This window comes from Ursus maritimus, unplaced genomic scaffold (assembly GCF_017311325.1).
Source record: "Ursus maritimus isolate PB19 unplaced genomic scaffold, ASM1731132v1 scaffold_26, whole genome shotgun sequence".
NCBI classification, from domain to species: domain Eukaryota; kingdom Metazoa; phylum Chordata; class Mammalia; order Carnivora; family Ursidae; genus Ursus; species Ursus maritimus.
In genome coordinates, this window is record NW_024425119.1 from 986,762 (window position 1) to 1,013,949 (window position 27,188).

At 46.9% G+C, this 27,188-nt stretch overlaps 1 protein-coding gene across 3 annotated transcripts; it reads left to right on the forward strand.

Annotated features, from left to right (window-relative positions):
* ADA2 (adenosine deaminase 2) lies at positions 1–26,396 on the forward strand. 3 transcript variants are annotated; one of them, XM_008704821.2, is made up of 11 exons: positions 37–92; positions 716–803; positions 3,175–3,504; positions 4,055–4,280; positions 5,508–5,718; positions 14,981–15,108; positions 16,791–16,881; positions 18,052–18,160; positions 21,208–21,365; positions 21,932–22,134; positions 22,376–23,843. In XM_008704821.2, the coding sequence occupies exons 3-11, from the start codon at positions 3,183–3,185 to the stop codon at positions 22,473–22,475; spliced, it is 1,548 nt and encodes a 515-aa protein (XP_008703043.1). In that variant the 5' UTR covers positions 37–92; positions 716–803; positions 3,175–3,182; the 3' UTR covers positions 22,476–23,843. The 3 variants fall into 3 exon arrangements, with proteins under 3 accessions (XP_008703044.1, XP_008703043.1, XP_008703042.2); XM_008704822.2 differs by lacking the exon at positions 716–803 and having other exon boundaries at positions 1–92; XM_008704820.2 differs by lacking the exons at positions 37–92; positions 716–803; positions 22,376–23,843 and adding an exon at positions 25,849–26,396.
* Positions 26,397–27,188: the final 792 nt, after the last annotated feature.

Sequence of the window (27,188 nt, forward strand, 5' to 3'; positions counted from 1 at the left end):
GTGAAAACAGGATGGTGAGCTTTTCTGGGGCTTCTGACACAGCTGTTGGGGAGACTCGGCAAACAGTCCGCAGTTTCTGGAGCTGCTCTGAGGTACCTGGGATCCCCTGGGGTGGGCGTCTAGCTCGTGAGGTTACAGTAGGTAGCTGGGACACTGGCACTTGGGCTCTGTTTACCTGCTGGCAGCCCTCCCTGACCCCCTGACCCTCCCCTCCCTCCTGAAGGCGGTTTGTGCCTCCCAGTGGGGAGGAAGAGCACAGCCTTGCTCCACAACAGGCTTTTGAAAATGGCTGTAGACCCAAGGCCATTGACTCAGAGTCACAGATGTACATGGTCCATTTCTTTGTTCTTATTCTGGGAACAAACTATAGAGTTTTCATGCACCCTCTTTTAAAAGTAAAGGAAACTTTTCATGAGAAGAGAGATGAAGTCAGCATAGCAAGTGTTATAGGGATGATTTTTCCTGATGCTCAGCCAACGCGGGCCAGGACCAATGTTAGATAAACTTGTGTCTGTCAGGCCAGGAAAAGTCCCTAGATGCTGGGCCACACAACTACTTCTGGGGTCTGCGGAGAGGACAGAGATGGAGACTGTGGAACTAGTGGCCTCTGCTATGTGTCAGTAAGGAGAGAGGGACAAGGGGCTGGGGCCGTTGATCGGAGGATGCAGCATGGGAGGGATGGGATGGTGGCATAAATGTCACTCTCTTCTTTCAGCTGTTGGCAAATACTGTAGTCTGAAGAGATTCGAAGCCTTGATGAAGTTGCAGGGGTTCTTCGAAAGTCCAACTCTCTGATTAGGAAGGTACAGCCCCTATCATAGCTGTGCTACTAGAGTAAATAGTATCCAGTTCCTTCTGAAAATTGCCTCTTGGTGTCTGATGTACCTTAAAATAATTGAATTTAGCCTTGGAAAGAACCTAGGATATATTGTATTTCAGTGATTAGCAAGCTTTTCACCTTTGTCATATCTCTGCATCTCTATTTACTTAATATCTTTCTTAAAAAAAAAGATTGTATTTATTTATTTGAGAGAAGGAGTGAGAGAGAGAGAGAGGAGAGCACAAGGGCACAGCAGGGGCAGAGGGAGAGGGAGAAGCAGGCTCCCCACTCACCAGGGAGGCTGATGCGGGGCTTGATCCCAGGACCCTGAGACCATGACCTGAGCCGAAGGCAGATGCTTAACTAAATAAGCCAACCAGCCGCCCCTACTTAATATCTTTATTTCAGTTAACTTATTTAAAAAAATTTTTTATTCAACCTAAACAGTGGTATCTTGTATCACTGATGATACCTGTATCACACTTGGAGGGCCACTGATCTTGTGTAATTCACCCTTTTCACAGGTGAGAAACTGAGACCCATAGACATTAAGCAGTTTGCCCAAGGTCTCATGGTTAAAGACATACTAATTTGAGACTGATCCTGAGGTCTTCCAAATTATAGCCTTGATCAAGAGTTGCATGCTCCTCTGACTGAGCCAGCCACGCACCCCATAATTCTTAAATGTAATTCAAACAAATGACCCAGGTGAAGTCCTAACATAATGCCTGGCATGAGGAGACCCAATAAAAGCAAGTTTCTTTCCTTCTGCCCTTAAATCCTTGCTCACTGCCAACCTGGACTAGCTGCTCTCTAGAAGCTTTTAACATCTTTTAGTGCTAACATTCCGAAATATCAAGATGATCTATCTTGGTGTAGCCAGTGGCAATTGTGCTATGCTAGGAGCTCAACAAGCCTCATTAAACCAGAGATTCAGGTCTTCCATTCTGGCCCAATTTTTTCTATTACTTATTTACTTTTTTCTCCTATTTTTCTTTTTTCTTTTTCCTTCTGATATGTCTGTTATTTGGGGTTGGGTTTCCTGAGCCAATAATCATCTCATTTGTTTCTCTCTTATTTTATCCTAATTTCTAAAAGATCATCTTCAATTCCATCTTGTAATATTGCTAGTTAATTTTTAAAATTTCAGCTTTCGTATTTTTAAAAAGATTTATTTATTTATTTATTTTAGATAGAGAGTGTAGAGCGGGGAGCAGAGGGAGAGGGAGAGAGAATCCTTTTTTTTTTTTTTTAATGATTTTTAAAGTTTATTTGTCAGAGAGAGAGAGCGCCAGAGAGCACAAGCAGGCGGAGTGACAGGCAGAGGGAGAAGCAGTCTCCCTGCTGAGCTGGGAGCCCGATGTGGGACTTGATCCCAGACCCTGGGATCATGACTTGAGCTGAAGACAGATGCTCGACCAACTGAGCCACCCAGGCGCTTCTCAGCTTTTGTATTTTTAATTTCTAAAAGCTCTTTCTCATTGTTTATTTTTAAATTTATTTAATTATTTCAATTATTATTATTATTTTTTTGAGAGAGAGAGAGAGAGAGAGCCCAAGAGAGCACAGCAGGGGGAGGGTTAGAGGGAGAGGGAGAAGGAGACTCCCTGCTGAGCAGGGAGCCAGACATGGGGCTTGATTCCAGGACCCTGAGATCATGACCTGAGCTGAAGGCAGACGCTTAACTAACTGAGCCACTCGGGCGCCCCTAATTTTTTTAAAGTAATCTCTGCACCCAGTGTGGGACTTCAACTCACAATCTTGAGACAAGGAATTTCATGCTGCGCCGACTGAGCCAGCCAGCTAGCCATAGTATAAAAAATTACATTTTTTAATAATTCCCTGTAGTTGTTTTATGGACACAGTATCTTTAGTGTCCTTCTTGGGATATTAAGTATGGTTCTTTTGAATTTTTCTTTTATTTCCTGCATTGTCTCTGTTTCCCTTTGTTTCCTTCTCTCTCTGTTTTTTTCGTGTTTCTTTACCATGTTGGAGGCTTTCTTTATATGCCTTGTGATCTCTTGCTCCCTGACGATATTTAAAAGTGAAATACTAAAAAACTGATTGCAATGTCCTCCTCTATGTGTGAACAGGGCTCGCTAACTGAAAAGCTCCACTTTTTTCAAGGAGGGCTCATGGTGCCTTATTATTTGAGAAACTCCTTTAGGTCTGTACCTGGAGGTCTTTCCTCTGCGGGCTTGGAGAAGAATCCTTCAGTATGCTGCCTCCTGGTAATCTGAGAACAGAGTGGGAGAAGGAGAATCAGAGTTTGACATTTAAATCTGTAGATTTTCACTGACCTACTCCCTTCTTTAGCCCTTTTGGGTTTCCATCTAAGCGATTTCCTCTTCCAGGCTTCCCGATGTCCGGGGGTGGCCCGTTGGGGCGGCCAGCCCTGCTCTTCCTGCTTTTGGTGGCGGCGATACCTTTTTTCGGCTCAGCCGTATCCATAGATGCAGCACGAACCCAGCTGTTGATGAGAGAGAAGATGATGCAGCTGGGGGGGCAGTTGGTGCTGACCGAACAGGAGGAGCTGGCCAATGAGAGGCTCATGGCTCTCAAAAAGGCTGAGGTGACACAGGCCATGAAGATCCAGAATTTTCCTCCCAGCATGCACTTTTTCCAGGCCAAGAATCTCATCGAGAAGAGTGAGGTGTTTAATATCCTGAAGAAGATGCCAAAAGGTAGAGGTTTGGAGAGGGTGGTTTGGGGTGCTGGGCAGGTAGGGGAACTAAACTTGGAGCTAGCATTTTTATTGGAGCTGTTATTGTTCTAAATGGAGCAGTGGGGAGCACGTGGCTGGCTCAGTCACACAGTGTGTGACTCTTGATCTCAGGGTTGTGAGTTCAAGCCCCACATTGGGTGTGGAGCCTACTTTAAAAAATAATGATAAGTAAAATGAAAATAAATAAATGGAGCAGTGAGAACCCCACTCAGCTACTCTGTACCTTTGTTCTTTCTTGGCAAACTAGGAAGGGGCTGGTCCAAGGTGGCTGCTGGTTTACCCTGGAAACCCAAAGCCCTGCTTCAGAAGGGACTCTGCCTCAGAGAGACAGTAGGGCATGGGACCTGGGCATTACTGTCTTCCCTGACAAAGCGACTGCATCCACCCACAAGGGAGTATCTGGGCCCATAGGAGTATCCATCGACACTGTCCTCACGGCCCCTGTGCCCTGGAATCTGGACTTCACCTCTTTTGCTTCACCCCCACCCCCACCCTTCTTCCCTTTCCAGGGGCTGCCTTACATGTCCATGACTTCGGCATCCTGAGCATGAGCTGGCTGGTGACAAATGTCACCTATAGGCCCCACTGCCATTTCTGTATCACCCCAAAGGGGGCCCTGAAGTTCAAATTTGCTTATCCAACACCCCCCACCCCTCTGGCAGCAGAGTGTTCAGAGTGGGTTTTGCTGGAGAAATATCGAAAGGAGATGCAGAACGTCACTGAGTTTGACAGCGGGTGAGTGTGGCTCGGAAAGAATGTGTTACACACCCATATAAGTAGTGGGCGGTGTGCAGGTGTGTCTTCCTTGGTGCAAACCAACATGTGCAAATCTGGCCTTAAACAAAATCAGGAGGCTTTTTCTTTTAACTTTACAAGACACTTGACTTCACAAAAGCATTCAAATAGCAAGTTCCTGATTCATTTAAAATCCAATTTGATCTGTAAGAGGTATTAACAGTAACACTGTTGTTGCATCAAATGAAATTTGTCTAGATGCTTAACACCAGAAAGATGAAAAGCTCCCAGCTCCTGGAATAATGACAGTGCATTGGCGGGTGAAACAGCTTGAAAATGTGATGGAGCAACTTCCTAACACACTTGAACAGTAATATTATAAGTAATAACTGTTTTCATCATAGAACCATCCACAGAGTGCTTTTGTGAGCTTACTTCCCTTCACGAATAAGAAACATGAAGCTCAGCATGGTTAAGGAATCTGCCCATGGCCACGCAGCTAGGACACGGCCACTCAGGGGTGAAGCACGGGTGCTGTAGTGCCCATATTTCCATCGCACGTCCTGTATTAGCTCCCTGGGGCCGCCATAACAGAATACTGCAGGCTGGGCAGCTTAAACAATAGAAATTTATTTTCTCACTGGTCTGGAAGCTAGACGTTCAAGATCAAGATCCTGGCAAGTCTGGTCTCTCCCGAGGCCTCTGTCCTTGGCTTGCAGTCAGTGGGTCCTCACACGGCCTTTCCTGTGTGTGTGTGTGCACTCCTGGTGTCCCTGACAACAGTCCTATTCTATGTGGGCCCCACGCGTATGACCTCATTTAACCTTAATTACCGCCATAAAGGCCCTATCTCTAACTATAGTCACATTGAGGGTGAGGATTTCAACCTATGGATTTTAGGGGGATAAAATTTGGTGCAAACCCCCCCCCACAAGAGAGCTTGATCTTGGATGTAAGCACAATGGGGTTGGACTGGCTAAGCATGAAAGGGGGAGCAGGAGAGCCTGGTTGGTGGGAACATCCCACCTGAGCTGGGTCTTGAGGAGCACGAAGTGCGTCTCAGGGAGCAGCCTCCATCAGACAGGAGTGCTTCCCCTCGCCTCTCATCACTGTGATGCATCTGGGTCAGCTGGTGGGAGAAGCAAAGTGGAGAGGAATCCTGCAGGTGCCTGAAGGTGATGGCTTGAAACATGCCTCCTCAATTTACCCACTTTGTGTCCTGGACAGGCTGCTAAAGAATTTCACTCTGATGACTGAGAACCCCGAGGTGGATTATGCAAACCAAAATATCGTCTGGTCCAAGTTTCAAAGGATCTTCTTCACAATCTCTGGCCTTGTCCACTATGCACCAGTGTTCAGAGACTATGTCTTCCAGGCCCTGGAGGAGTTCTACCAGGACAATGTGCTCTACCTGGAGCTCAGAGCCATGCTGTTCCCGGTGAGCCCACCTCTTTCCTCTGCTCTGGCTTGACTTTCAGATCTCAGTCTGTAGGTCTTCAAAGGCTCCCCACCTTAGTACTGGTATAGGACTGGATGCTGGTTTTATCCCAAATGGGACATGTGTCTTTCCAGGGGCCCCCATGAGCAAGGAAACCTGCACTGCTCTTGGCTGGCCCCCCAAAACTGTGAAAATCCCCTTTGTACCCCCTTCTCTCATGACCCCTACTTCTCACCTTCTCCTGGATACACCGTGCCTCCTGGATGCTCAGGGTTCCCTGGCCTTGGACTCTGAGCAGTGCCTCATACCTGAACCTTTCTTGACCTGGTTTCCTTTCATATCAAAATTTAGCTTCCCAGAGTCCCTCGAGACTACACTCTTGGTCCTGGGACAGCTGATGGGTCTGGCGAATGGATCACCTTGGTAGCACTGGGGAGAATGGATTGCGGTGTGAGGGTTGCCTGGTGAGAGAGGTGGGGATGGAGGCTGGGAGAGCAGGGAAACAGCAGGTGTGAGATGATGAGGCTTGGGGGAGACAGGAGCAACGAGGAGGTGGAGATGTGCAGTGTGCCAGAGGAGGACTCTCGAGGTCATCCTGACTGACCATGTGAGGTGAGGACTCTATGATGACTGGCTGGCGTCCAGCTTGAGTTGAGTTAACTGGTGGTGACATTAGTGAAGATAGAGGAAGTAACAGGAGGAGCAGGATGGGGAGGGAGAATAGAAATTTTGGTTTTGAACCTGTAGTGTTGGAGGTACCTCTGAGACAGCCCTTTGAAGATGTTTGGGAAGTGGTTGAATATGTGACTTTGGAGCCCAGAGGAGAGTTCTAGCCTGGAAACAGATGTGTGATAATTTGTCTGCAGAAAGGTAATCCTTAAAACTGTCAGAGGGATGAGGTTCCCACAGAAACTGTGAGTTGAAAAGAGGCGTGGGCCAAGAAAGGGGCCCTGCAAACAGAAATAGGCTGGAAAATTCATGAAGTGGGCTGTAGAAGGAGAGAACGAGGATGGCCTCCCCATTAGGGGACCCCTCATTGAGGAGAGCAGCTTCAGGTGATCAGATGCTCCGGGACCATTCCTTTGGGATGTCTGTGGGACAGAACTTCCCTGAAGACTATTTGTGGGAAGGAATTGGGTGTTGTGGGAGTGGGCAGGATTTCTGAATGTTCCATTTGGTGGGCTCACAAAGAGTTTGAGCTGGTTAAAGATTTTAAGTGGCTTGGGGAACCATGACCTTTGTGTAGCGCTCTCCCCTACATCGTGTCCTAACTTGTCCGCTTATTCATCGAAATATTTGTTGAGCATACCAATGCTTTGGTAACTGACCTTCAGGTTTGTGGCAAGGCCCACAGGGTGGCATCATTTTGGCTTTGTTACCATATTCCATGGTCTTTATAGTCTTGGAAATGTTATTGTTTGTGCACTCAGAAGTGATAGAGCTCCAGAGGACCGAAGCACATTGACCAAATTCATAAGACACAGAAGTATAACAAGAAAGTCAGAATGCTGGTTTTTGGAAAAAACTGTCAATTAGGCCAGACACTTATGCTTCTTGACTGGGAAATTCTCTCTCCTTGAAGGCAAATCTTAGCCTTTCCTGAAGCCAAGTTATAGCCAGGATGTTGGTGAGCGGGAGTCCTAAGAAGCCCTGTCATTGGGCTCTGAGAATTTAAGAGAGTACACAACAGTGTACTTAATCTTTGGAAAATCTGATGAAAATGATCACCCTTTCCCCAGGGAGAGTAGAAAATGCTATAGTAAATTGACTTTATTGAAGACAGTGTTTCCACGTGTATCCATATGTATCTATGAAACATTTTAGGAAATAATACAATGTACAGATATTGATACTTTTGCATTCTAAAAAATTTTTAAATTCTTGTTGGGATTCCTAAACTGGTTTTACAACCCCCAGTTTGATCTAAAATCTTCCAACGACCCTCTGATGAAGGATATACCTGACCCAAGAACCAGTAATTCCAGTTTGTGTGTCAGGGCTCCCTTTCCCTTCATCTGAGACCAAGCTTCCTCAAGGCTCAGCGCTCAGGACTGACCCACCTTTCCCCTCAGATATGTTAATATCCTCCTTAAGTTTAGCTCAAGGCTGGCCCTGGAGGATCCCAAACTGTAGGCTCTCAGCTAAGGGTGCCTATCTCCCTCAGGGTCTGACTGCTTGTTTGGTAGTTAAAGCCCTGAGTACAGTTCTTGGGAAATACGAGTGGGGCTGACCTTTGTCCACCAGTACAGCTTTCAGCAGTTTTGTGAACAGAGTAGGTAAGACCTGGACACAAATGATCCTTTTACAGGAAGCGAGGGTCCACCACCTATTAGGAGACTTTCTAAGGGAGATGAGCTGGCATTGGGTCTGGCCTATGTGAGCTGGAAGAAATTGCACTTCCCAGAACAATTTATTCCTGTGTTTTGGCCTGGAAAATCCTTTTCTCTCCAAGTATGGGCTCCACCCCGTCTCAGCCCGTCCTCCTCTCTGGGTTCCACTGAAACTGGTTTGTAGGTCCGCCAACCCCTCCTTCACCCCCATCCCAGGCCTGTGGCAGTCCACATCTCCATCTTTGTTTGCTGGTAATGTGGATTTCCAGCACCCAGCGTTTGTTGCCTCATGATTTAGGTCAGATTGTGAGATATTTCAGGCTGGCACCACATCTTACATTGCCAAGAGGCACCAGTAGAGATAATCGTGCTCGTTGACAGTGGTCCTCAGACTCACAGGCTCACATGAATAATCTGGAGGTACTCTTTAAAACTTGCGTTTGGCTCGACCTCCCCGGATTATAATTCTGTCTTCTTGGGTAGGGCCAGGAAGCTGAGAAATTAACTCAGCTTATTCCCCTCCTCCCGGTGATTCTAGTGCAGATGGTTTCACCCAGACCATACTTGGAGCAAGGGCCTTCTTCGCCTTGACCTTTACAAAGCTCTTGAACTGCACAGCAAGCTTGCGCTTTACAGACGTGAAAACTGAGGCTTGGGAAGGTCAAAGAGCTCGACCAAGATCACATCGATGGTAAGGAGTGACTGGATAGAGGCCAGGGTGCTGGATTTTATGAGCATTGAGGCAGCCATGCTCAATCTCAAAAGGAGCTGCTGGAGAGGGCATCTGGCTCATCCTTCCATAGGGGAAAGAGAGCCCCTGCGACTGGCTGAGCTGATGTTTCACCCAGAGTAGTGCTGGCCCCTGCTGGGGGGGCCGCTTCCTGTTGGGCAATCCTGGCAGCTTTCTCAGTGTGGAGCGTAGGGGGAAGTAGCCCATCAATCCTGACAGAGCCCTGGGTGCCTTAGGGGGTGGAGGGGAGGGGGATTGCAGAGGCTTTGGGTCTTGGTCCCTTTGAGGGCTGTGACTTTCATCTTGAGCCGGTGGGGAAGCATTTAGGGGAAGGTGCTGAGAAACTGGAGGGAAATCAGTCGTTTCCTGTTCCATCCCTCCCCCTTTTCTCCTTCCCCCATGGAGAAGTGGGCTCTAGGGCATTTCACTTGGGGACCTTGCCTCGCTCCTAACCTCTTGTCCCACTCTGCTCCCCCCCCCCCCCCCCCCGCCCGCCCCTGCCATAAAATGCCCCCCCCCCCCCCCCGCCCGGGCATCCTAGAAGGTGGAAGGCTGCTGGGATTTGGGATTCTGGAGAGGCTGAGGGGGATGGGATTTGACCATTTGTTCTGCTCTGACCCTGGAACAAAGGCCTCTTGCAATAGAGAGTCTGTGCCTTAATGCCCCCCATTAGCCAGAGTAGGGGGAGCCATCAGCACATTAACAACTAAAAACCGTCTGCACGGGAATTCTTTTGCTGAGCCGCACAACCTCCCCCTTCTTGCTTGTGGGGCTAATTCAGGGCCTGGGATGATGTTGATGGACTATCCTGGCTGCTCAGCCTCCTATTGTGTTACTAATGCTTGATAACAAAGGCTACTTGCCTTTAGCAACAGTTGCTAGGCGGGTCTTATCTCCTGGGCTCCAGTCCCTTCCCCCACGGCCAGAATCGGAGGCCCAGACTGGGTCCCGGCCAGTCTTCAGAGCTGAGCTCTTCTAAAACCCCGGAGGATTATCAACAGGAGATTGTGCTGCTGGCACTTCCTGACAGGGGGTCTTAGGAGAGAGACGGTCAGTGGCAGAGAGAACCCATCGTGGTCGTTCCCGGACGTTTCCTTGGATGCTGTCACTTGTGTAAGGAACGCTACTCGGGCTTTGCCTACCAACTCCCACCGCCAGGGTTTTTCCTGGATTCTTGGCCGATCCTCCACTGAAAATTCCACCTGGCTTGTTGCTGAAGTGACCATTGTTTCCTGTTACTGGTGTAACTACGAGAATACTGACAAGCGAGGTTGGGGGACCCCCTTAATTGCTCCCCTTACCCGACTTATCCTACTCTGCTGTAGTCAAGCTGTTTACTTGTCTGTCAAGTCCACAAAAGTAGTAGCTCTTAACCCTAGCTGTACATTGTACGTTGGAACCACCTGGGGAGGTTAAAATAAAAATGACCAACTTTGACCCCAGAGATTCTGATTTAACTAGTCTGGGGTGAGACCGAGGCATCTCCCTCTGCCTAGGTGATTGTAATGTGCAGCCGGAGCTGAGACGCTGAGACCCCTACCTGCCACTGGAGTATGAAGGTGAAGACAGGGGCTGCTCTGATGACAAGAGCCCCTCAGGGTCAGCAAGATTCTGAAACTCCGCAGACCCCCATCCCTCACTCCCACTGTGGAGTAGGACTGAGTTTCTTGACCTTTCTCAGCCTCAAAATCCTCATCTGTAAAATGAGAACTACCTGATAGTGTGGTTTCGAAGATTAAAGGAGTTTATGATGTAAGGCTCTTGACATTACCTGGCACATAATACAAGCTCAGTTAATTCTGAGTCCTGGTTTCTGGTTTGATACAAACTAATTGTGTGACCTTGAGCAACTGTCTGCTTTCACATTTCCCTTCGGTTCCTTCCACCTTTGGAATTCTGTAATTCCATGATATCATAGACAATAAAATTTTGTAATCTTACTTTGGCTTGCATAAATAGCCAACTTTATAGTTTCACAATTAAACTGTAATGAAAAATTGAGATAATCTACATTGAATCCAGTGTGTTTTCAACTCAAGAGGGCTTATTACAGGGAGATAGCAGCTTTTGTATCACATAGTCTTAGGTAAATGACTGACACCACCTACTTGTACTTGCTAATTGTTCAATTCTTAGATATTAACTCATCTTCCTAGCATAACTGCAGATTTTGAGTTTTTCTACATCTGGTGATAATAAGATTGGTAATAATAACATTATTATTAGTAGCTATCATTTCTTTTTTATGTTTTTATTGATCTTTTTAAGTAATGTCTACACCCAATGGGGGGGCTCGAACTCATGACCCTGAGATCGAGACTCACAGGCTCTTCTGGCTGAGCCAGCCGGGCACCCCGATAGTTATCATTTCTGAGTGCTTTCCAAATATTAAATCATTTGGTCCTTGCAGCGACCCTGGGAGGTATGATTGACTGGGGCAGAACATACCCCTACTGGGAGCCTGATTCCAGAAGGCTGCCCAGAACCCCCTCACCAGCTGAGAACTTTCCTTGAATGCCTGGCTTCACAGCAGTGTTCTAACTGGTAGTGGAGTGGCTTTGAGGCTGTCAGCGGTTGCAGGTCTCCCCGTGAAAAGGGTCTCTTGCTCCTTGAAATGGGGGTGCTCTTGAGCATTCAGGTCCTGTCCTAGGTGCTTCCATAAAGCCTGCAGTTTCTTGGCCAGGAGCCAGAGGCCCAGGAGCACAAGGCATGGGCAGACCCGGTGGTGATTTACTGAGGCACCAAGAGACAAGGGCTCTGGCATCTGTAGCCTCAGGGGCCAGATTCCATCTTCGCAGCTCTCCATGCTATGGGAACTGGCAGTGGGGTTGGAACCCTGCAAGGCAGGAGTCTCGGATGCTCCCGCAGTAAGTACTAGAATGACAGAATTGATGGCTTGGAACTGCAGCCATATGCAAGCCCCCATCATGCCTCTAGTTGTGTCATTTGCATATCCGTACGTACTTGTTTAATATGCCAAGGAGCTTCTTTTAGACAGAATTGTCATTTGTTGATTTTTTTAAAGGTTCTTTTGTTTCCCTTCTGTTCTGCTAGCACTATTCTACCCGCTCCAATATCCACCTATTCATCCCTTCTCTAAAACATGCTGCCGAGGCTTAGTACTTTTGAAACTCCAAGTGGACAGTGCTCTTCTTAAGTGAACACTTATTTGTGGAGCTCCTACTCTGATGCTATAGGACGGAAGGTGGGAGGATTCAGAGGACCTGGAGCCCACCGTCAGTAGTTTAGAATCCTGTTGGTGTGTCTGGCCGGGTGACTTCCCTTCTGCAAATCAGCTGGGTAATGCCAAGACAGCGTCAAGTATCAATTCTAGGTTGGTTTAATGCATTGTTCTCACACTTGGACATTCAAAAATTTTGGAGGATCCCAAAGAGCTTTTGTTTATATGGATTATATCTACTATATCCTGTATAATCTAGCCTGTGTTAGAAATTAAAACTGAGGGGTGCCTGGGTGGCTCACCCTTCGGCTCAGATCATGATCCCAGGGTCCTGGGATCGAGCCCTGCATCGGGCTCCCTGCTCAGTGGGAAGCCTGCTTCTCCCTCTCACACTCCCCTTGCTTGTGTTCCCTCTCTCGCTGTCTCTCTCTGTCAAATAAATAAACAAATAAAATCTTAAAAAAAAAATAAAACTGAGAAAATTTCAAAACACAAGCCTACACAAGCACACAATCCATTATTTGTCAAAGCACTATTGTCACACATGGTGCAACTTCTGGAAAATTTTGTACACTTATGAGAGAATGAGAATGAAAAAGACAAATAACATCTTAAAATCTTTATGAGGAGAGTTGTTGATTTTGCAGACTGCCTGGAAAAGTCTAGGGGACCCGTAGGGGTTCCCTTACCATACTTTGAGTACTGCTGGGGTACAGGATATAGGTTCTCTCAGCATCAAAGATGTGAAGATTCTAACAGAGGGCCTGGAAGTCTGTTGAAGCCTTGATCAGTGACAGGAAGAGTTCTTTAAAAAATCCTTGGTAAAGTAGGAAAGGACGAAAGTAACTTTCCTTTACCCTCTTAAGGTTCTGTTTTGGGGGACTGCAAATTAAACTGACAAGAGCCACATTAACAGGAGAAAAGGCATGCACATCGTATTTGATGTGAATATTTAATTTTTGTGTGCATGGAGGCCTTTGTAGAAAAAAGTGAAGACCCAAAGAACTGGGTAGACCAGGTGCTTATACACTATTTTAACCAGTGGTGATAAATTGTGGAGAAATGATGATACAAAGGAAGAGGGGTTTGGGTTTCTGGGTCAGTAGATTGTGGAGAGAGAAATATATGGGGGAAACTCATAGAAGATAAGGGTTATGTTAGTAAGGTTTGCTTGTGCAGACCCATCTCAGTGCTGACCTTCTGTCTCCAGTGATAAGCCTTGTTCTCCTGGTGTGGGGGATGGAAGGGGGAGCACCTTCACCAACAGTGTCTGTCCTGCTTGTAGGCAGATAGGAGGAGGGCAGAGAGCTCTGTGTTTGCTGCTTAATTGCCTTCCACGCAAAATAATCCTTATGGAAAAGTAGCATATTTTAGGGTGGCGTGTTCTGATCCCCTTCAGTAAAAAATATAATAATAGTAACAGGCTAGTCTAGATACTGAGTTAGCAGTTTCTGAGAGTCTCTCTTCTGGAAAGTTCTGGCCGCTTTAACATTCAATAAGCTTGAGCATGTCCACTCCTAGGCCAAGCAATCAGGGAAGAGCCACCTGCCCATACTGAGCCCAGTTGGCTGAGGCAGGCTTGCAGGGGATTGCATGAGAGGCCAGGCCTCACTGGGGCAGCAGCAGAGGAAACCAAAGAACCAAGGCCAATGGGGCAAGAGGAGGGGCTAGGAAGAGCTGCCCATTCACCCCATTTCCCCCAACGCAGGCTGCAGAACAGGCACCCTGGAAGTAAAAGAGCCAAGAGCTTGCTCTGTGGGCCTGGGGAGGCTGCCCCGGAACAGAAGGCAGCACCTCCAGGGTGCAGCTGGGAGGGAAAGGGGAGGTCCCCTGGGCCGGTAAAAGTGAGCAAGTGACTGGCAGGGGAAGGAGAAGAGCTTCCTGGATACCACCGGCTCTAGGACATAAGAGATGACCCCAAGGAGGAAAAGGGGTTTCTCTCCGTTAGATGGTGAGAGGGCTCGTGGCCCCCATTCTGCCTCTCTGCCCTCTAGCCTCTGCTCCCTGGCCGTGCAGTTCTGGCTCTGTAGAACGACTGCTCCCTACACAGGACTAGCAATGCTTTAGCCAGAGGGGCCAGCCTGGAGCAGCCTCCTCAGGCCCAGCACCAGCGCCATTTCACCCGGAAACTTCTCTGACCCTCTCCAGTTAAAAGGGACCCCCTTTCCTCTGAGTTCCCATAAACCTCTATTTAGCACTTAAGTCTTCCTGCTTTATATCGTAAAAATGAAAAGAGCCTGTCTCCACTGGATCGGGAACTTCTGAAGGGCAGGCACCTTGTCTTACTAGCGTTTGCCTACCCCTTCCAGGGCCTAGCCTCATTCCTTGCACACAGCAGGTTTTTAATTGATGTTCATGGAAATAACTTCTGCAGGTTATTTCTTCCCATCCTCCCTTGCCCCACAATCTCTTTGGAAACTCCCACATCCTGTCCTGACCCTGAATTGCCACTTTGTGCAGGGCTGAGAGCTGACCCAGTGACAGGGGAGGGCAGAGGGAGTGGCAGGGGACGCGTCACTCCAACCCCTTCCAGCTTCTCAATAGCGGGCTTGGTGTGGCCCAGCCTGCAAAGAGGGCACTTTAGAGGGTACTTCTTTATACCTGTTCCTTCTCCTTTGCCTTACCCACTGTCCATTGCTGGCTCTTTTCACTCTGCCTCTCACCATGTCCACCTCAGGGGACATCCCGCCTAGGGGTGGGAAAGTGGGGAGATGAAGTGGGTCCTCTCCCCCACTGACCTGTTCTTCGTTCATTACACAAATGCCTGTTGGGTGCCTGCCATGTGCCAGGCACTGTTCTAGGTGGAAGGACCAGCAGTGAATGAGACAGGCAGACACCCAGCTTTGTGGTGTTCAAGAGCATTATCCCAGACAGGACTAGGATTTCTGATAAATGTCTGAGGCTATTGAAGGCATTGGTCAAGAAAATTGTGAAGTCCAGCATGGTTTTACAGATTATTGGCAATGGGAATGAAGTTTCACTCACCTCTGATGTCTGACCATGACCATGCTTCCTTCTCAGGTTTATGAACTGAATGGGACCATCCATGACCAAGAGTGGTCAGTGAGGACTTATAGAGAAGTGGCTTGTATGTTTGCGAAAAAGCATCCTGGGTTTATTGGACTCAAACTTATTTATTCGGATCACAGGTGAGAGAGAACATGGTTGAAACTGCAGGATTTGGGAGAACAGGGTGCAGGCAGAGCCACTAAGAAGGGAGGGGAGGAGAGAGGGAGAAAGAGGGAGTCTGGGAGGCTGGCATCAGAGACCTACCCCCAGTGCCAACGAGCCGTGGGCTCTGAAGGTACATTTGTGCATGGGTGCAAACATCTACCTCTGAAGTCACTTCTAGTTCAGATCTTTGCAACTAAGCTGAAATGAAGCACTGTGGCAATTTTCCAGGCAATTCTAGGCCCTGACCCCATATTGGCCTGGGTAACTCAGTTATGGATATGTTTTTGCCTGTATGTTCAGATAACTGGCTCATTTCTTTGTTTTAATTTGCCTCTGGGGTTCTGCCTGATGTCATCCAAGTGCTGTGGATGGCTGTGTGCAAGGCCTTGACTGGTGACAGAGCCCTGAGTGACAGGTATCGCAGAGTCTGTGTGTGGACACCCCATAGGAGCATGTTTGTGGGACCTGATGTGTGAACAAGAACCACTCTTCCCCCAAGCAATCGCAGAAAACTTTATAGCTTAATTTTCCTTCTGATTGTACCAAAGGATGGCTCTTTCCTCCTGTCAACGGGCAGCCAGCCTAAGGCCTGTGACCAGTCTACAGGGGCAGCAATCAGATGGGGATTACATGGAGTCAGGGCTTGGGGAGGGGCAGCTCCTCCATTTGCTCAGCCTACCCTAGAGGCTGGGCTCTGGAGGACAGTCAGACTCCTCCCTGCCCCATCCCCCCTGACTCCCCTTCCCTCCTTGTGAGGGCTGGAGGGGTGAGGCGCAGGAGCAGAGGCCTGCCCCTGTGTGCTAGTCAGCCAGGATGGAGCTGGCAGGCTGGGGTTTCCCTCAGAAGCTCCCTGGGAACCGTGGCAGGAGGCTGTGAGGGCTGGGCTGCAGCTAGCTGGTAAATGCTCGTGTTCCCTCTGCAGGAGAGGGAGTGAGCAGGTATGGGGGAAGGGGGCAAGAGAAATCTAGGCCCATAGAACTGAGGAACAAGTGAGCCAGCTGCTGTGCAGAGACCTTTGTCCTGTCACAGAGCTGTACCAGACTTTTCCTGCTGGTGCTTCCGTGGTTGTGCTGTTTGTCTCAATCCCTATCCAGGACTTGAACAGAGAGGGTGAGGAGAGAAGACAGACAGTTCAGTTATATGGTTTCTGGAGTTCCCAGGGCCTTGCTGATTTAATTCAGGACAGAGGACCTATCGTTTCCAGGTCCAGCTGACCTGACAGGGACTTGGGGGTCTGTTGCATTTCATAGGTGCCCAGTGAACAGAGAGCCAGGCTCTACTGCACCCACTACTGGGAGCCATCCTCTCAGGGACGCAGGGCAAGTTTTGGACGAGCCCTCTTTGCTTCATCCAAATGTAGATTAAATGAAAAGTATCCCACAGGTCTCCCTCACTCGCTTTTCAGACACTATGGGTCCTTCTGGAGCCAGCCAGAGTCCTCGATAGGGTTGGATTTGGGTGAAATATCTCCCAGATGTAGCCACTCGTAGGGATCACTGTAGCCCAGTCGGGATAGGGTCTCGTGGGCCATGGGGAGTGGTTGCTGAGTACCTCGGACCAGCCCAGCCCCAGGCGCCGACGGAGCCACTCTGGGGTACACAGCAGTACCAACGCCAAGTCACGCTGTCGTCCCTGCTTCTCTGTGTCTCTCTCGCAGAATGAGAAACGTGTCCTTCATCATGAAATCCGTCCAAAGAGCCATGATGCTTCGAAACACGTTCCCCAGGATGGTGGCAGGGTTTGACCTGGTAACGGATTCTGCACCACAAAGCTGTCTGAGAGCGGAGCCCAGCAGGCTGCTCTTCCTGAAGGCCTTGGCGGCTCCCACGGAAACCCTCTGCACAGGAGCAGGCCTGGCCAGAGTTTAGCACTGACCTTCTCTGGGGGCCTGCAGGAGGATGACAGTCACAAGAGACAGGGGAGCAGAAAGGGCCAGAAGGCTGAAAGGGGGAGTTCCAGAATAAGGAGAATTCAAGGAGGTTGGGCAGTAATGGTGGGCTTACTCCCGTTCCCCTGCCATCCGCCCTCTTTCTAGCCCACGTTGCCTACCCACAGCTGGCTCTTAAAACTGTAGCACATGGTGTATGTGTTGAGGGGGAGGTCTGGAAGCAGAGATGGGGCCAGCCCTGGGCAAAACTGTCAGGGATGCCAAGTTGTCCCCTGCCCCTCCAACCAAATCAAAGCCCTGGCCAGGTTCTGTCAGCCAGGGCGCACTTCCCAGATGACAACTCATCAGTCTCATTAAGAAAGTTAAAGTAGTTTGAACTAACTGGCTGAAAGGCACTCCTGACTCCCTCTTACAGAATCTGTACATTTTTCCTGAGTCTGTGCTTAAGCTCTTATTTTTAGACCATCCAGAGCTCAAAGGAGTGGATTTCAAAGACTCATTTTGCTTGGACCTGGGATGTCCTCCTGGGATCCCTGGGGATTGCTCAAAGGATGTGGCCTCTCCTGAAAGGGGCAGAAGGCCCTCCCATCTCACCTTTTCCCTCTGCATGCAGCACTGACAAAGGGGGCTGAGAAGGAGCACCCCTAGTATAGAGCTTCCAGAACAGTCCCTACGAGGACTGTAATGGACAAGTCCTAGAGGGAAATTGGGGTCAGAAGGGGGATAGGTAGTTGTTCAAAGGGATCTACTTGCAAGTTCCAACTCTCTTTCAAGCCTGCACTCCATTCTACTACATTGAATATCCGTATTTGGCTTATTATAAAAATGTGTCATTGTCTGCCCCCCTCCCCCCAAATAGGCATTCTGAAGGAGGTACCCTTTTTATCCTAAGGCACCCTTACTCTTGGCAGACAGCTACAAAGCCCTGGGGATAAGTGTGGTTTAGTTTGAGAAGCACAATTTTGTTGTAGTTACAGCTGAGGCATGGACCAAGCGGATGGCTCCATGTCCCCTGCTCTCTATCCTGCAGGTGGGGCATGAGGACACTGGCCACTCCTTGTATGACTACAGGGAGGCTTTGATGATCCCCAGCTTGCATGGTGTTAAACTGCCTTACTTTTTCCATGCTGGAGAGACAGGTGAGCCATATGGAGACAAGCAGGACAGAGGAGGTGATAGATGGGAGGGCTCCTCCTCACCATTCAAAAGAACTGCTGGGATCCTGGGGCAGTACTGATATTGTTGATAGTCCTTTTATAGCACTTGTCCAATTTGTATGCATTATTTCACTTAATCCTGCCGGCAACCCCCTGGAGAAGGAATAACAGTGATAATAGTATCTGGCACTTTACATATATTCTTTCTTTCTTTCTTTCTTTCTTTTTTTTTTTTTTTTTTAAGATTTTGTTTATCTATTTGACAGAGAGGGAGCACAAGCAGGGGGAGCAGTAGGCAGAGGGAGAGGGAGAAGAAGACTTCTCGCAGAGCAGGGAGCCCAATGCGGGGCTGGATCCCAGGACCCTGGTATCATGACCTGAGCTAAAGGCAGACACTTAACCTACTGAGCCACCCAGGCGCCCCACGTATATTATTTCTAATTCTTACCCCAGTCCTGCTAGGAAGGTGTTTTTATCCTTCTTTTATTTTATTTAAAAGATTTATTTATTTGTTTATTTATTTATTTGAGTGGGGGAGGGGCAGAGGGAGAGGGAGAGAGAGAATCTCAAGCAGACTCCCCGCTGAATACAGAGCCGGACTCCAGGCTCGATCTCAAGACCCTGAGATCATGACCTGAGCTGAAATCGATAGTTGGATGCTTACCCAACTGAGCCACCCAGGCCCCCTTCTTCCCCCATTTTATAGGTGAAGAGCCAAAGTCTCCAGAGTAGCCTTTTCTGATGATCTCCATTTTATAATGAGCAAATTGTGCTTAAGAGATTAATTCACCTGTCCAAAGTCATACGTGGGTTAAATGGCAGAAGAGGGACTAGAACCAGGCCTGCTCTAGCAGCTGGGAGGCTCTGTCCACACTCATCAGTGCTGAAGAGGAGACCCCACCCAGCTCAAGCAGGCCCGCTGCTATTGTTTCTGAAATGCCATTAGCCTAGCCACAGCTTGGTTCCCCACTGCTCACTCCATAGGCTCATGCGTCCTCTCTCAGACTGACCTTCGCATATTCCAGTCCTTAAAATGTTTAAACCCTAAGCAAAAAGAGTCCCAGATTATGGCTGCAATTTCAGATCGAAATGAAGATGTTGGGGGTTTAGATCAGGAGGAAAACTTGCTGCTGCATCCCACCTGGTGTCCCTGAGTACCTTAGGCACCAGTCATCATTAGAATACCAAGGAGATAAGTGAAGAGCAGTGGGGGCTTGAATTTCACAACCAGGTTCGAACCTTGGTGTATCATACCATCTCTCAGAGGAAGGGTCCATGTGCATTAATCTCTTTTTTCCTTGACATTTCAAGTCATTTTGGATCCATTTTAGATCAAAGTTGTTCTAGGAGATTTGAAGAATTGTTTGTGGGAGATGTGGCAAGGGGGTAAGGGTTGTTAACCTTGAAGAGCTTGTGATCTAGTTGGGAAAATCATACTTACCTGTGTGAAATCATTTCAACAGTATGAAACAGTGTAACAGGATCTAACCACATTCTAAGATGCACGGCCCTAGGAGAGGATTTTGCCAGGACCTGGGTATTTAATACCCAAGAGTCATGTTCTTATTTTTAAAAAGGAAGAGGGGCACCTGGGTGGCTTAGTTGGTTAAGCATCTGCCTTCGGCTCAGGTCACGATCCCAGGGTCCTGGGACCCAGCCCCATGTTGGGCTCCCTGCTCAGTGGGCAGGGAGTCTGTTTCTCCCTCTCCCTCTGTTTCTCCCCCTGCTCATGCTCACTCTCTCTCGCTCACTGTCTCTCAAATAAATAAAATCATAAATAAATAAGTAAATAGGAAGATATCTTTGAAAAAAAAGTTCTAGATAGGAAACCAGTGAAAATCCACCTGAAACGCATACCCTAACCAGCAATGGGAATTCTGGGGTTTTATTACTAACAGAAAAGTGGAATTTTCATATTTAACATGTGATCAGTTAGGATGCTTTTGGCTGCCAGAAATGGCATACACACATTTAATAGGTTTTACAACAAGGTCATCTGTTTTATTTATTTTTATTTTATTTATCCATTTGAGAGAGGGTGAGCACAAGCGGGGAGGGAGTAGGAGGGACAGAGGGAGAAGGAGAAGCAGATTCCCCACTGAGCAGGGAGCCCCACATGGGGCTCCATCCAGGACCCCGAGATCATAATCTGAGCTGAAGGCAGACACTTAAATAACTGAGCCACCCAGGTGTCCCAAAGTCATCTGTTATTTTCTATAATAAGTGACCTCTGCTGTCCATGTCAAGTCCAGGGTTTCACCTTACTTGGTTGTCAGGTAGTCAAGTTCCATTTAGGCATAACCAATCCAGTGAAGCAAAAGACAAGCTATTTCCTCCAGCTCATCTCCTTTTATCAAGGAGGAAGCCCAAGAACTCCCCACCAATAACCTTCGAGGACAGCATTAGGACTATCTTAGCTGCAAGGGAAGCTAGGAGAGTCAGGACCTGTTATTTTCACCCTCCAAAGAAAGCCCTGCCAGCAAGGAAGATACAATGGGGATGGCTGGTAAATAGGCAGCCGACAGTATCTGCCACCACTTTGTGCTGGTCATTGTATCTTGCAATTGATGTTGCAGTTGATATTGTTGAAGATATAAATTGAGTAAGTACATACAAGTAATTATATTGAGAGAGTTTGCAACACATTGTTGTAAAGATAATTAAAAAAAACTCCAGAACATAGCTCTGGAAACAAACAAAAAATGAAAAGAAAGAATATAGACTGTGGAGTCAGATAGACCAAAGTTTGAAACCCAGTTTTACTACTTAACTGAATATGCTCCTTCAATTTATAAAGCCTGTGTAAGTTTCAACTTCCTCATCTGTTACATACACATACATAAAATAAAGGCTTGCCATTACCTTCCCTTAGCATTGTTATAAGGACGATTGTGTGTGTGTGTGTGTGTGTGTGTGTGTGTGTGTGTGTGTGTGAATGTTCTTTTTTGTTCTTGGGGATCTGGAGCCTTTATCTGAGGATGATCTATAGACCAGATCCATCTGATTGAAGACTATCCCTTTTCCTGCAGACTGGCAGGGCACTTCCATAGACAGGAACCTTCTGGATGCTCTACTACTGAACTCTACCAGGATTGGCCATGGATTTGCTTTGACCAAACACCCAGCAGTCTGGGCCGACTCCTGGAAGAAGAACATCCCCATAGAAGTCTGTCCCATCTCCAACCAGGTATGTGTGATCCATGCAACCAACCCTCCAATTTCAACCTCTGTTCTGATTTCCAAACATTTTCCTGTATAATGTCTTGCTCCTTAGCGCACTGGTTTTCTATATTCCTACACTGTCTCACTCCCATTAGTAAGTTATTTAGGAATGGCCCTTTGCCTAACCCATTCATAACAATGAGGCATCAGTGAGGGTCCCCAGTGGGGTGGAATTTTGGGTGAAGCTATAGACAAAGCTAAAGGGACAGTGAGGAAGGCCAGTGGAGTGGGAAGGGCCATAGGATACTGCTTGGGGTTCTTTGTGCACCTGCCTGTCTTGCTGTGTTCCGGAGAGCTGCTCTGAGCCGGACCAAGAGAGAGACCAAATATTTGTGGTGGTGAAGAAACTTGGAGAAAATTAGGAAGAGCATGAGGACTGGCTCTATTCCTGTGTTGTGCCCAGAAGTCATCCCAATGTTCAGTGGTGATGAGGATAAGAAAGGAGCTAGTTATGCTCATGGTCTTGACTCTTTTGTGACAACTCTTTATATGGGTCAAATTTTGTCTTTTTCCTTTGCCTCTTATTGGCAGGTTCTGAAACTGGTGTCTGACTTGAGAAACCACCCTGCTGCTGTTCTGATGGCCACTGGGTACCCCATGGTGATCAGCTCTGATGACCCAGCTGTCTTTGGTGCCAAAGGCTTATCCTATGATTTCTATGAGGCCTTCATGGGCATTGGGGGAATGGCAGCCGATCTGAGGACACTCAAACAGCTAGCCATGAACTCTATCAAGTGAGTATCCTGTGTAATTCCCAGATCCCCAACCCCCTCTTCCATCCCACAACTTGTGTTTATCTCTCTTGGAATTTTGGGGCAGAAACCAGGAAGGTTTCTGTGTGTTTTCCGCACATTGCCTCTGTTTCATTGCTGCTCTTGGACTGGGGAGAAATGTGCTCTGCAAGCATCTGAGATCCCCTCACCTTTTGCCCAACCCTTTCTCCTGGGGCTGACCTGGGTGCTTTTTCTCCTGCAGGTTCAGCACTTTGTTGGATATTGATAAAAAGGCTGCCATGAAAACCTGGGAGGAGAGATGGAATAAATTTGTAGTTGACCTGGCCAGGAGGCCAAATTGAGAAGATAGCCATTTATTACCCTATTCCTCTGCTTCTCTCTGCAAGCTGTTTTCACCTCTGTCAATCATTCTTGAACCCACTCCAGTATAGTTTCTACCTCCATTGCTTTATCAAAACTGACCTCATAAAGGTCATCAATGGCCTCCACATTTCTTGACCTCTCAGAAACACTTAAACCGTCTACCAAATTCATCTTTTTGAAACATTCTTTTCTCTCAACCTCAATGACATCACCTGTCTTGGTTTCCTCTTTTCTCTCTAGCCTTTGCTTCTGGGGTCCCTTTTCCAGATAATCTTCTCTATCAGATTTCTGGGTTGCATTTCCTCAGGGCTTAGTTTTGCTTCTCTGTTCATGTCTGCTTTTCTCCTCTTCTTTTCTCTCCCACTCTATAGTCTTTTCCTAGGTAGTCTTATCCACTCCTTTTCTTTTAAATACCATTTATTTGCTGATGATTCCCAATTTATGCATTCACTTGGAAGGTTCACAGAAATCTCAGAAACTACTATGTACAATTCTGAACTCTCAATCTCTTCCCTTTCAACCTTTTCCTGGTCTTTCCCATCTTGGTAAATGGCACCTCCATCCATTCCATCCAGTTGCTCTAAGTAGAATTTTTCAGTGAAATTCTTGATACTGTTCTCTCCCCTGCTCCCTACATCAAAATGTATCTTGAATCCTCTATGCCTCTCTATCTGTATTGCTATTGGCTGAGTTCAAGCCATCATCACTTCTTGTCTGAGTTACAATAGCCTTTTAACTGATCTCTCCTTTCTTCTCTTTGCCTTCTTCATTTCATTTTTCACAGAGCAATGACTTTTAACAAATTAAATTAAATCAGGGTACTCCATTGCTTACAACTCAGTGCACTTAGAAAAACCCAAATGTTTCAACAGGGCATATAGCATCCTATTGAACCTGGATCCCTTCCAGCATCATCCTACGCCAGGCTCCCCTAGCGTACCAGGTTCTGGCCACACTGGCCCTTTGTTTCTCAAATATCCCAAACTCTATGCTGCATCAGAGTCTTTTCTCATTCTCTCTGCCTGGGATATTCTTTCTTTTTACTTTTGTATAACTGACTGCTATTCACCCTTCAGGTTTCACCTCTAATGTCACTGTCTCAGAAAAGTTTCCTAGACCCCTAACCTGTTAATATCTCTCATGACGCCTTGCTTTTTTTCCTTCATGACTCTTAATCATAGTTTGTTATTATGTATTTATTTCTGTGTTTATAGTCTCCCTCCCACCAGACCGTAAGCTCCACGTGGGCAGGTACTAATGATTGTTTCACGTACACTGTGAACACAGAGCCTATTTCCATGCCCCAAACCTAGTCAGTACTCAATAAAAGATATGTTGAATGAGTGGATATAACCTGTATGTATTGAGCTGTTTGCTAAAGCAGGAGGGAACAGAGCAGAGTCTCCCAAAGAAAAGACCTCATGTGATCGAATTCTGGCTCCTAGCGTGGTCTTCTGGAAAAGGAAGGAAAGAAACCAGCCCTGTCTTCACTTGACTAAAGGAAGTGAAGGAGGATCAAAGAATTCCTTAGAAGTCCCAGGTGGATTCAAATGTCTTCTCCTCCGTCACCCATCACCTGCATCTAGGCTCAAACGCAGCAGCCAACCCTCTCTCCATTAGTAGTTTATCACTGTTTGGTTCATGACACTGGAAAAAGTCTTGCTGATTAGGGGTCCTCAACCACAGTCTGGTACCCAGATGGAACAAGATGACCTTTAAGATCCTGTCTAATTCTGACAGTCTTTGATTTATTGCCTTAGCAGTCCCAGCAGCTAGTACATAGGTCCCAACTCAGCTGACTTATATTTAATAAATGGTGAAAATGGAACTTAGCAGAATGGACTTCTGTAGCAAGTTGTCATGACTACAGGGGTCTCCCAGGAGTGTAAGGTCTCTGGCCTGGACTTGGTGTGATCTCTGATTTGGCAAATTAAACCAGCTATTAGTCTTGTCTTCATGCCTTTTCAGTAGGCTGAGTCCTAGCAGAGAACTAGAAACACCAACAGAACCAGACATTAAATTATGAAGAGCTGGGAAACAGGTTTCAGACCCCTTGGAACTAAGTAATATTCCTACCAGGAGCAGAGTCGTTAAATCTGATTTCACTTATTCCTCCTGTGGCACTTACCAGAAGGTACCCTGACATATGTTTTTGGGAAAACTTGTGTGTTAATTGAATTTTTGTAAATGAAATCATGCTGCACCTGGGGGCTTGCTATTTATTTAAAGGAAATCTGAAGCAAAGCCTTCTGCTAAAACATATTTTTGTAATTTGAATTATGTAGTCTATTTATTTTTTTGGAGAAAGTTAAATGCTTTTTCCTTCTTCATCAGGTGAATTTTCTAGTCTGGAAAAACCTAATGACCAGGGACACCAAGAGTCCTTGACTTGCCAGGCTTATTGTACAAGTCCCCATTATCTGGTCCATGATGAATGCCCTGGTCCAGCCCCCTCCTCCTGGGTCCCAGAGCTTTTCATCAGCTGGCACATCTCCCAGGGAAGGGCAGGGGGAATTCTCAAAATTCAAACTGAGGGGGGCGCCTGGGTGGCTCAGTTGGTTAAGCAGCTGCCTTCAGTTGGGGTTCATGATGCTGGAGTCCTGAGATCGAGACCCTCATTGGGCTCCTTGCTCAGCGGAGAGCCTGCTTCTCCCTCTCCTCCCTGCTCGTTCTCTCTCTCACTATCTCTATCACTATCTCTGCCTCTCAAATAAATAAATAAAATCTTAAAAAAAAAAAACTTCAAACTGAGGGAATGTTGTTGGAGATGTGAATCGTCCTGTTTTCCAGCAGGTGAGAATTTGGGATCCAGCCTTAGGGAAAACCATGGAATATTTTTCTTTCTTCTCTCGAAATAATGTGAAACCTTCAGAAAAGTTGCAGTAGTACAAAGAACTCTGACATGCCCCTTGTCTAGTTTCCCCCATCATTGACATCTTACTACATTTATTACACCATTCTCTCTGTATATATATCTGTATCTCTTTCAATGTCTGCATAATAGATCCTATTTTTTCTAACCAGTTGAGACTTAAGATGCCATTAGGACCTATTACTCGTCAATACTGCAGTGCCCATTTACTAAAGACCCTGTCATTCTTCTGTGTTACCACAGTATAACCACCCAAAGCAGGAAGTTAACGTTGATAAGATCCTACCATCTGGCCCTGACCCTTCCAGGCATATTTCTTTTCTGGATCAGAACCCAACCCAGGATCACATATTACATTTAGCTATACTCTGTCTTGTCTCTTTCACTCTGGAAGAGTTCCTCAGTCTTTCCTTGTCTTTTGTGACCTTGACATTTTTGAAGAGTACAAACCAGTTATATTTGGTAATGTCTCATTTCAGGTCTGTGTAATGTTTCCTTGTGAAGAGATTCCCGTTTAGACATTTTCAGGTGGAAGGCCTCAGAAGTGATGCTTTGTCCTTCTCAGTACATCACATCCAGGGGGTACATGGATCAGGGCCTGCTGGAGGTCATCAACAAACAGTCACTAAAATTTCAGCCTGTTGTGAAACCAACGGTGGTCTGAAATTGGTCTTTGTGGGAGTTGTTTTATAAGTTTTTTGGTTTTTTTTTAATGTAAGCTCTAGGCCCGATGTGGAGCTAAGTGTCACGACCCTGAGATAAGAGTAACATACCCTACCAACTGAGCCAGCCAGGCAGCTGGGTCGTTGTGGGAGTTTTTATGCTACAGAAATCAGCAGATATTACAAATCAGTAGCCCCCCACCCCCAGCCCGTTGTTAATCATTTATCAGCATACCAGTGACTACAGTGTCAATCTGTCCCATTATGATGATGTTCACTTCAGTCACTTTGTTAAGGAAATGTCTGCCAGGATTTGGAACTGCAAAATTTTCCGCTTTGTGATTAATAAATATTTAATGGGGAAACACTTCTGTAAAACTCTATGTAAAATTCTTATTCTCATCAAACCTTTAACCCATTAGTTTCTGTAGCCATTGAAGATTATTGCTTGAATCTATTATTACAGTCATTACTGTTCTAGTTACTAATTTTTTTTTAAGAAATTTATTTTTTTTTAAAGATTTTATCTATTTGTCAGAGAGAGAGAGCACAAGCAGGGGGAGCGGCAGGCAGAGGGAGAAACAGACTCCCCCCTGAGCAGGGAGCCTAATGCGGGACTTGATCCCAGGATGCTGGGATCATGACTTGAGCCGAAGGCAGATGCTTAACCGACTGAGCCACCCAGGCACCCCTCTAGTTTCTTGTTGCTGTGTAACAAATTATCCCGAAACTTAATGGCTTAAGATATAATATAAATTTATTGGGGCGCCTGGGTGGCACAGCAGTTAAGCGTCTGCCTTCGGCTCAGGGTGTGATCCCGGCATTACGGGATCGAGTCCCACATCGGGCTCCTCTGCTGGGAGCCTGCTTCTTCCTCTCCCACTCCCCCTGCTTGTGTTCCCTCTCTCGCTGGCTGTCTCTATCTCCGTTGAATAAATAAATAAATAAAATCTTTAAAAAAAAAAAAAAAGAAAAGATATAATATAAATTTATTATGTCCTATAGGTTTTGTGGGTCAGGGATTTGGAAAGGGACCAACTAGGCAGTTCTAGTCTGGAGTCTCTCATGCATTTGCGGTCAAAGTGGTGGTGGAGCTGGAGCAGCTGGGGGCTTGGCAGCCGTCTCCTTATCTCTCTACAATCCCAGGGCTCAGCCAC

What these genes read in the sequence shown, in the direction of transcription:
- ADA2 (XM_008704822.2), top strand. Translation starts at nt 3,183, where the DNA reads ATGTCCGGGGGTGGCCCGTTGGGGCGGCCAGCCCTGCTCTTCCTGCTT. An exon ending in CCTGAAGAAGATGCCAAAAG is followed by an intron (nt 3,505 to 4,054) that starts GTAGAGGTTTGG and finishes TTCCCTTTCCAG; the next exon opens with GGGCTGCCTTACATGTCCAT. An exon ending in CTTATTTATTCGGATCACAG is followed by an intron (nt 15,109 to 16,790) that starts GTGAGAGAGAAC and finishes TCTCTCTCGCAG; the next exon opens with AATGAGAAACGTGTCCTTCA.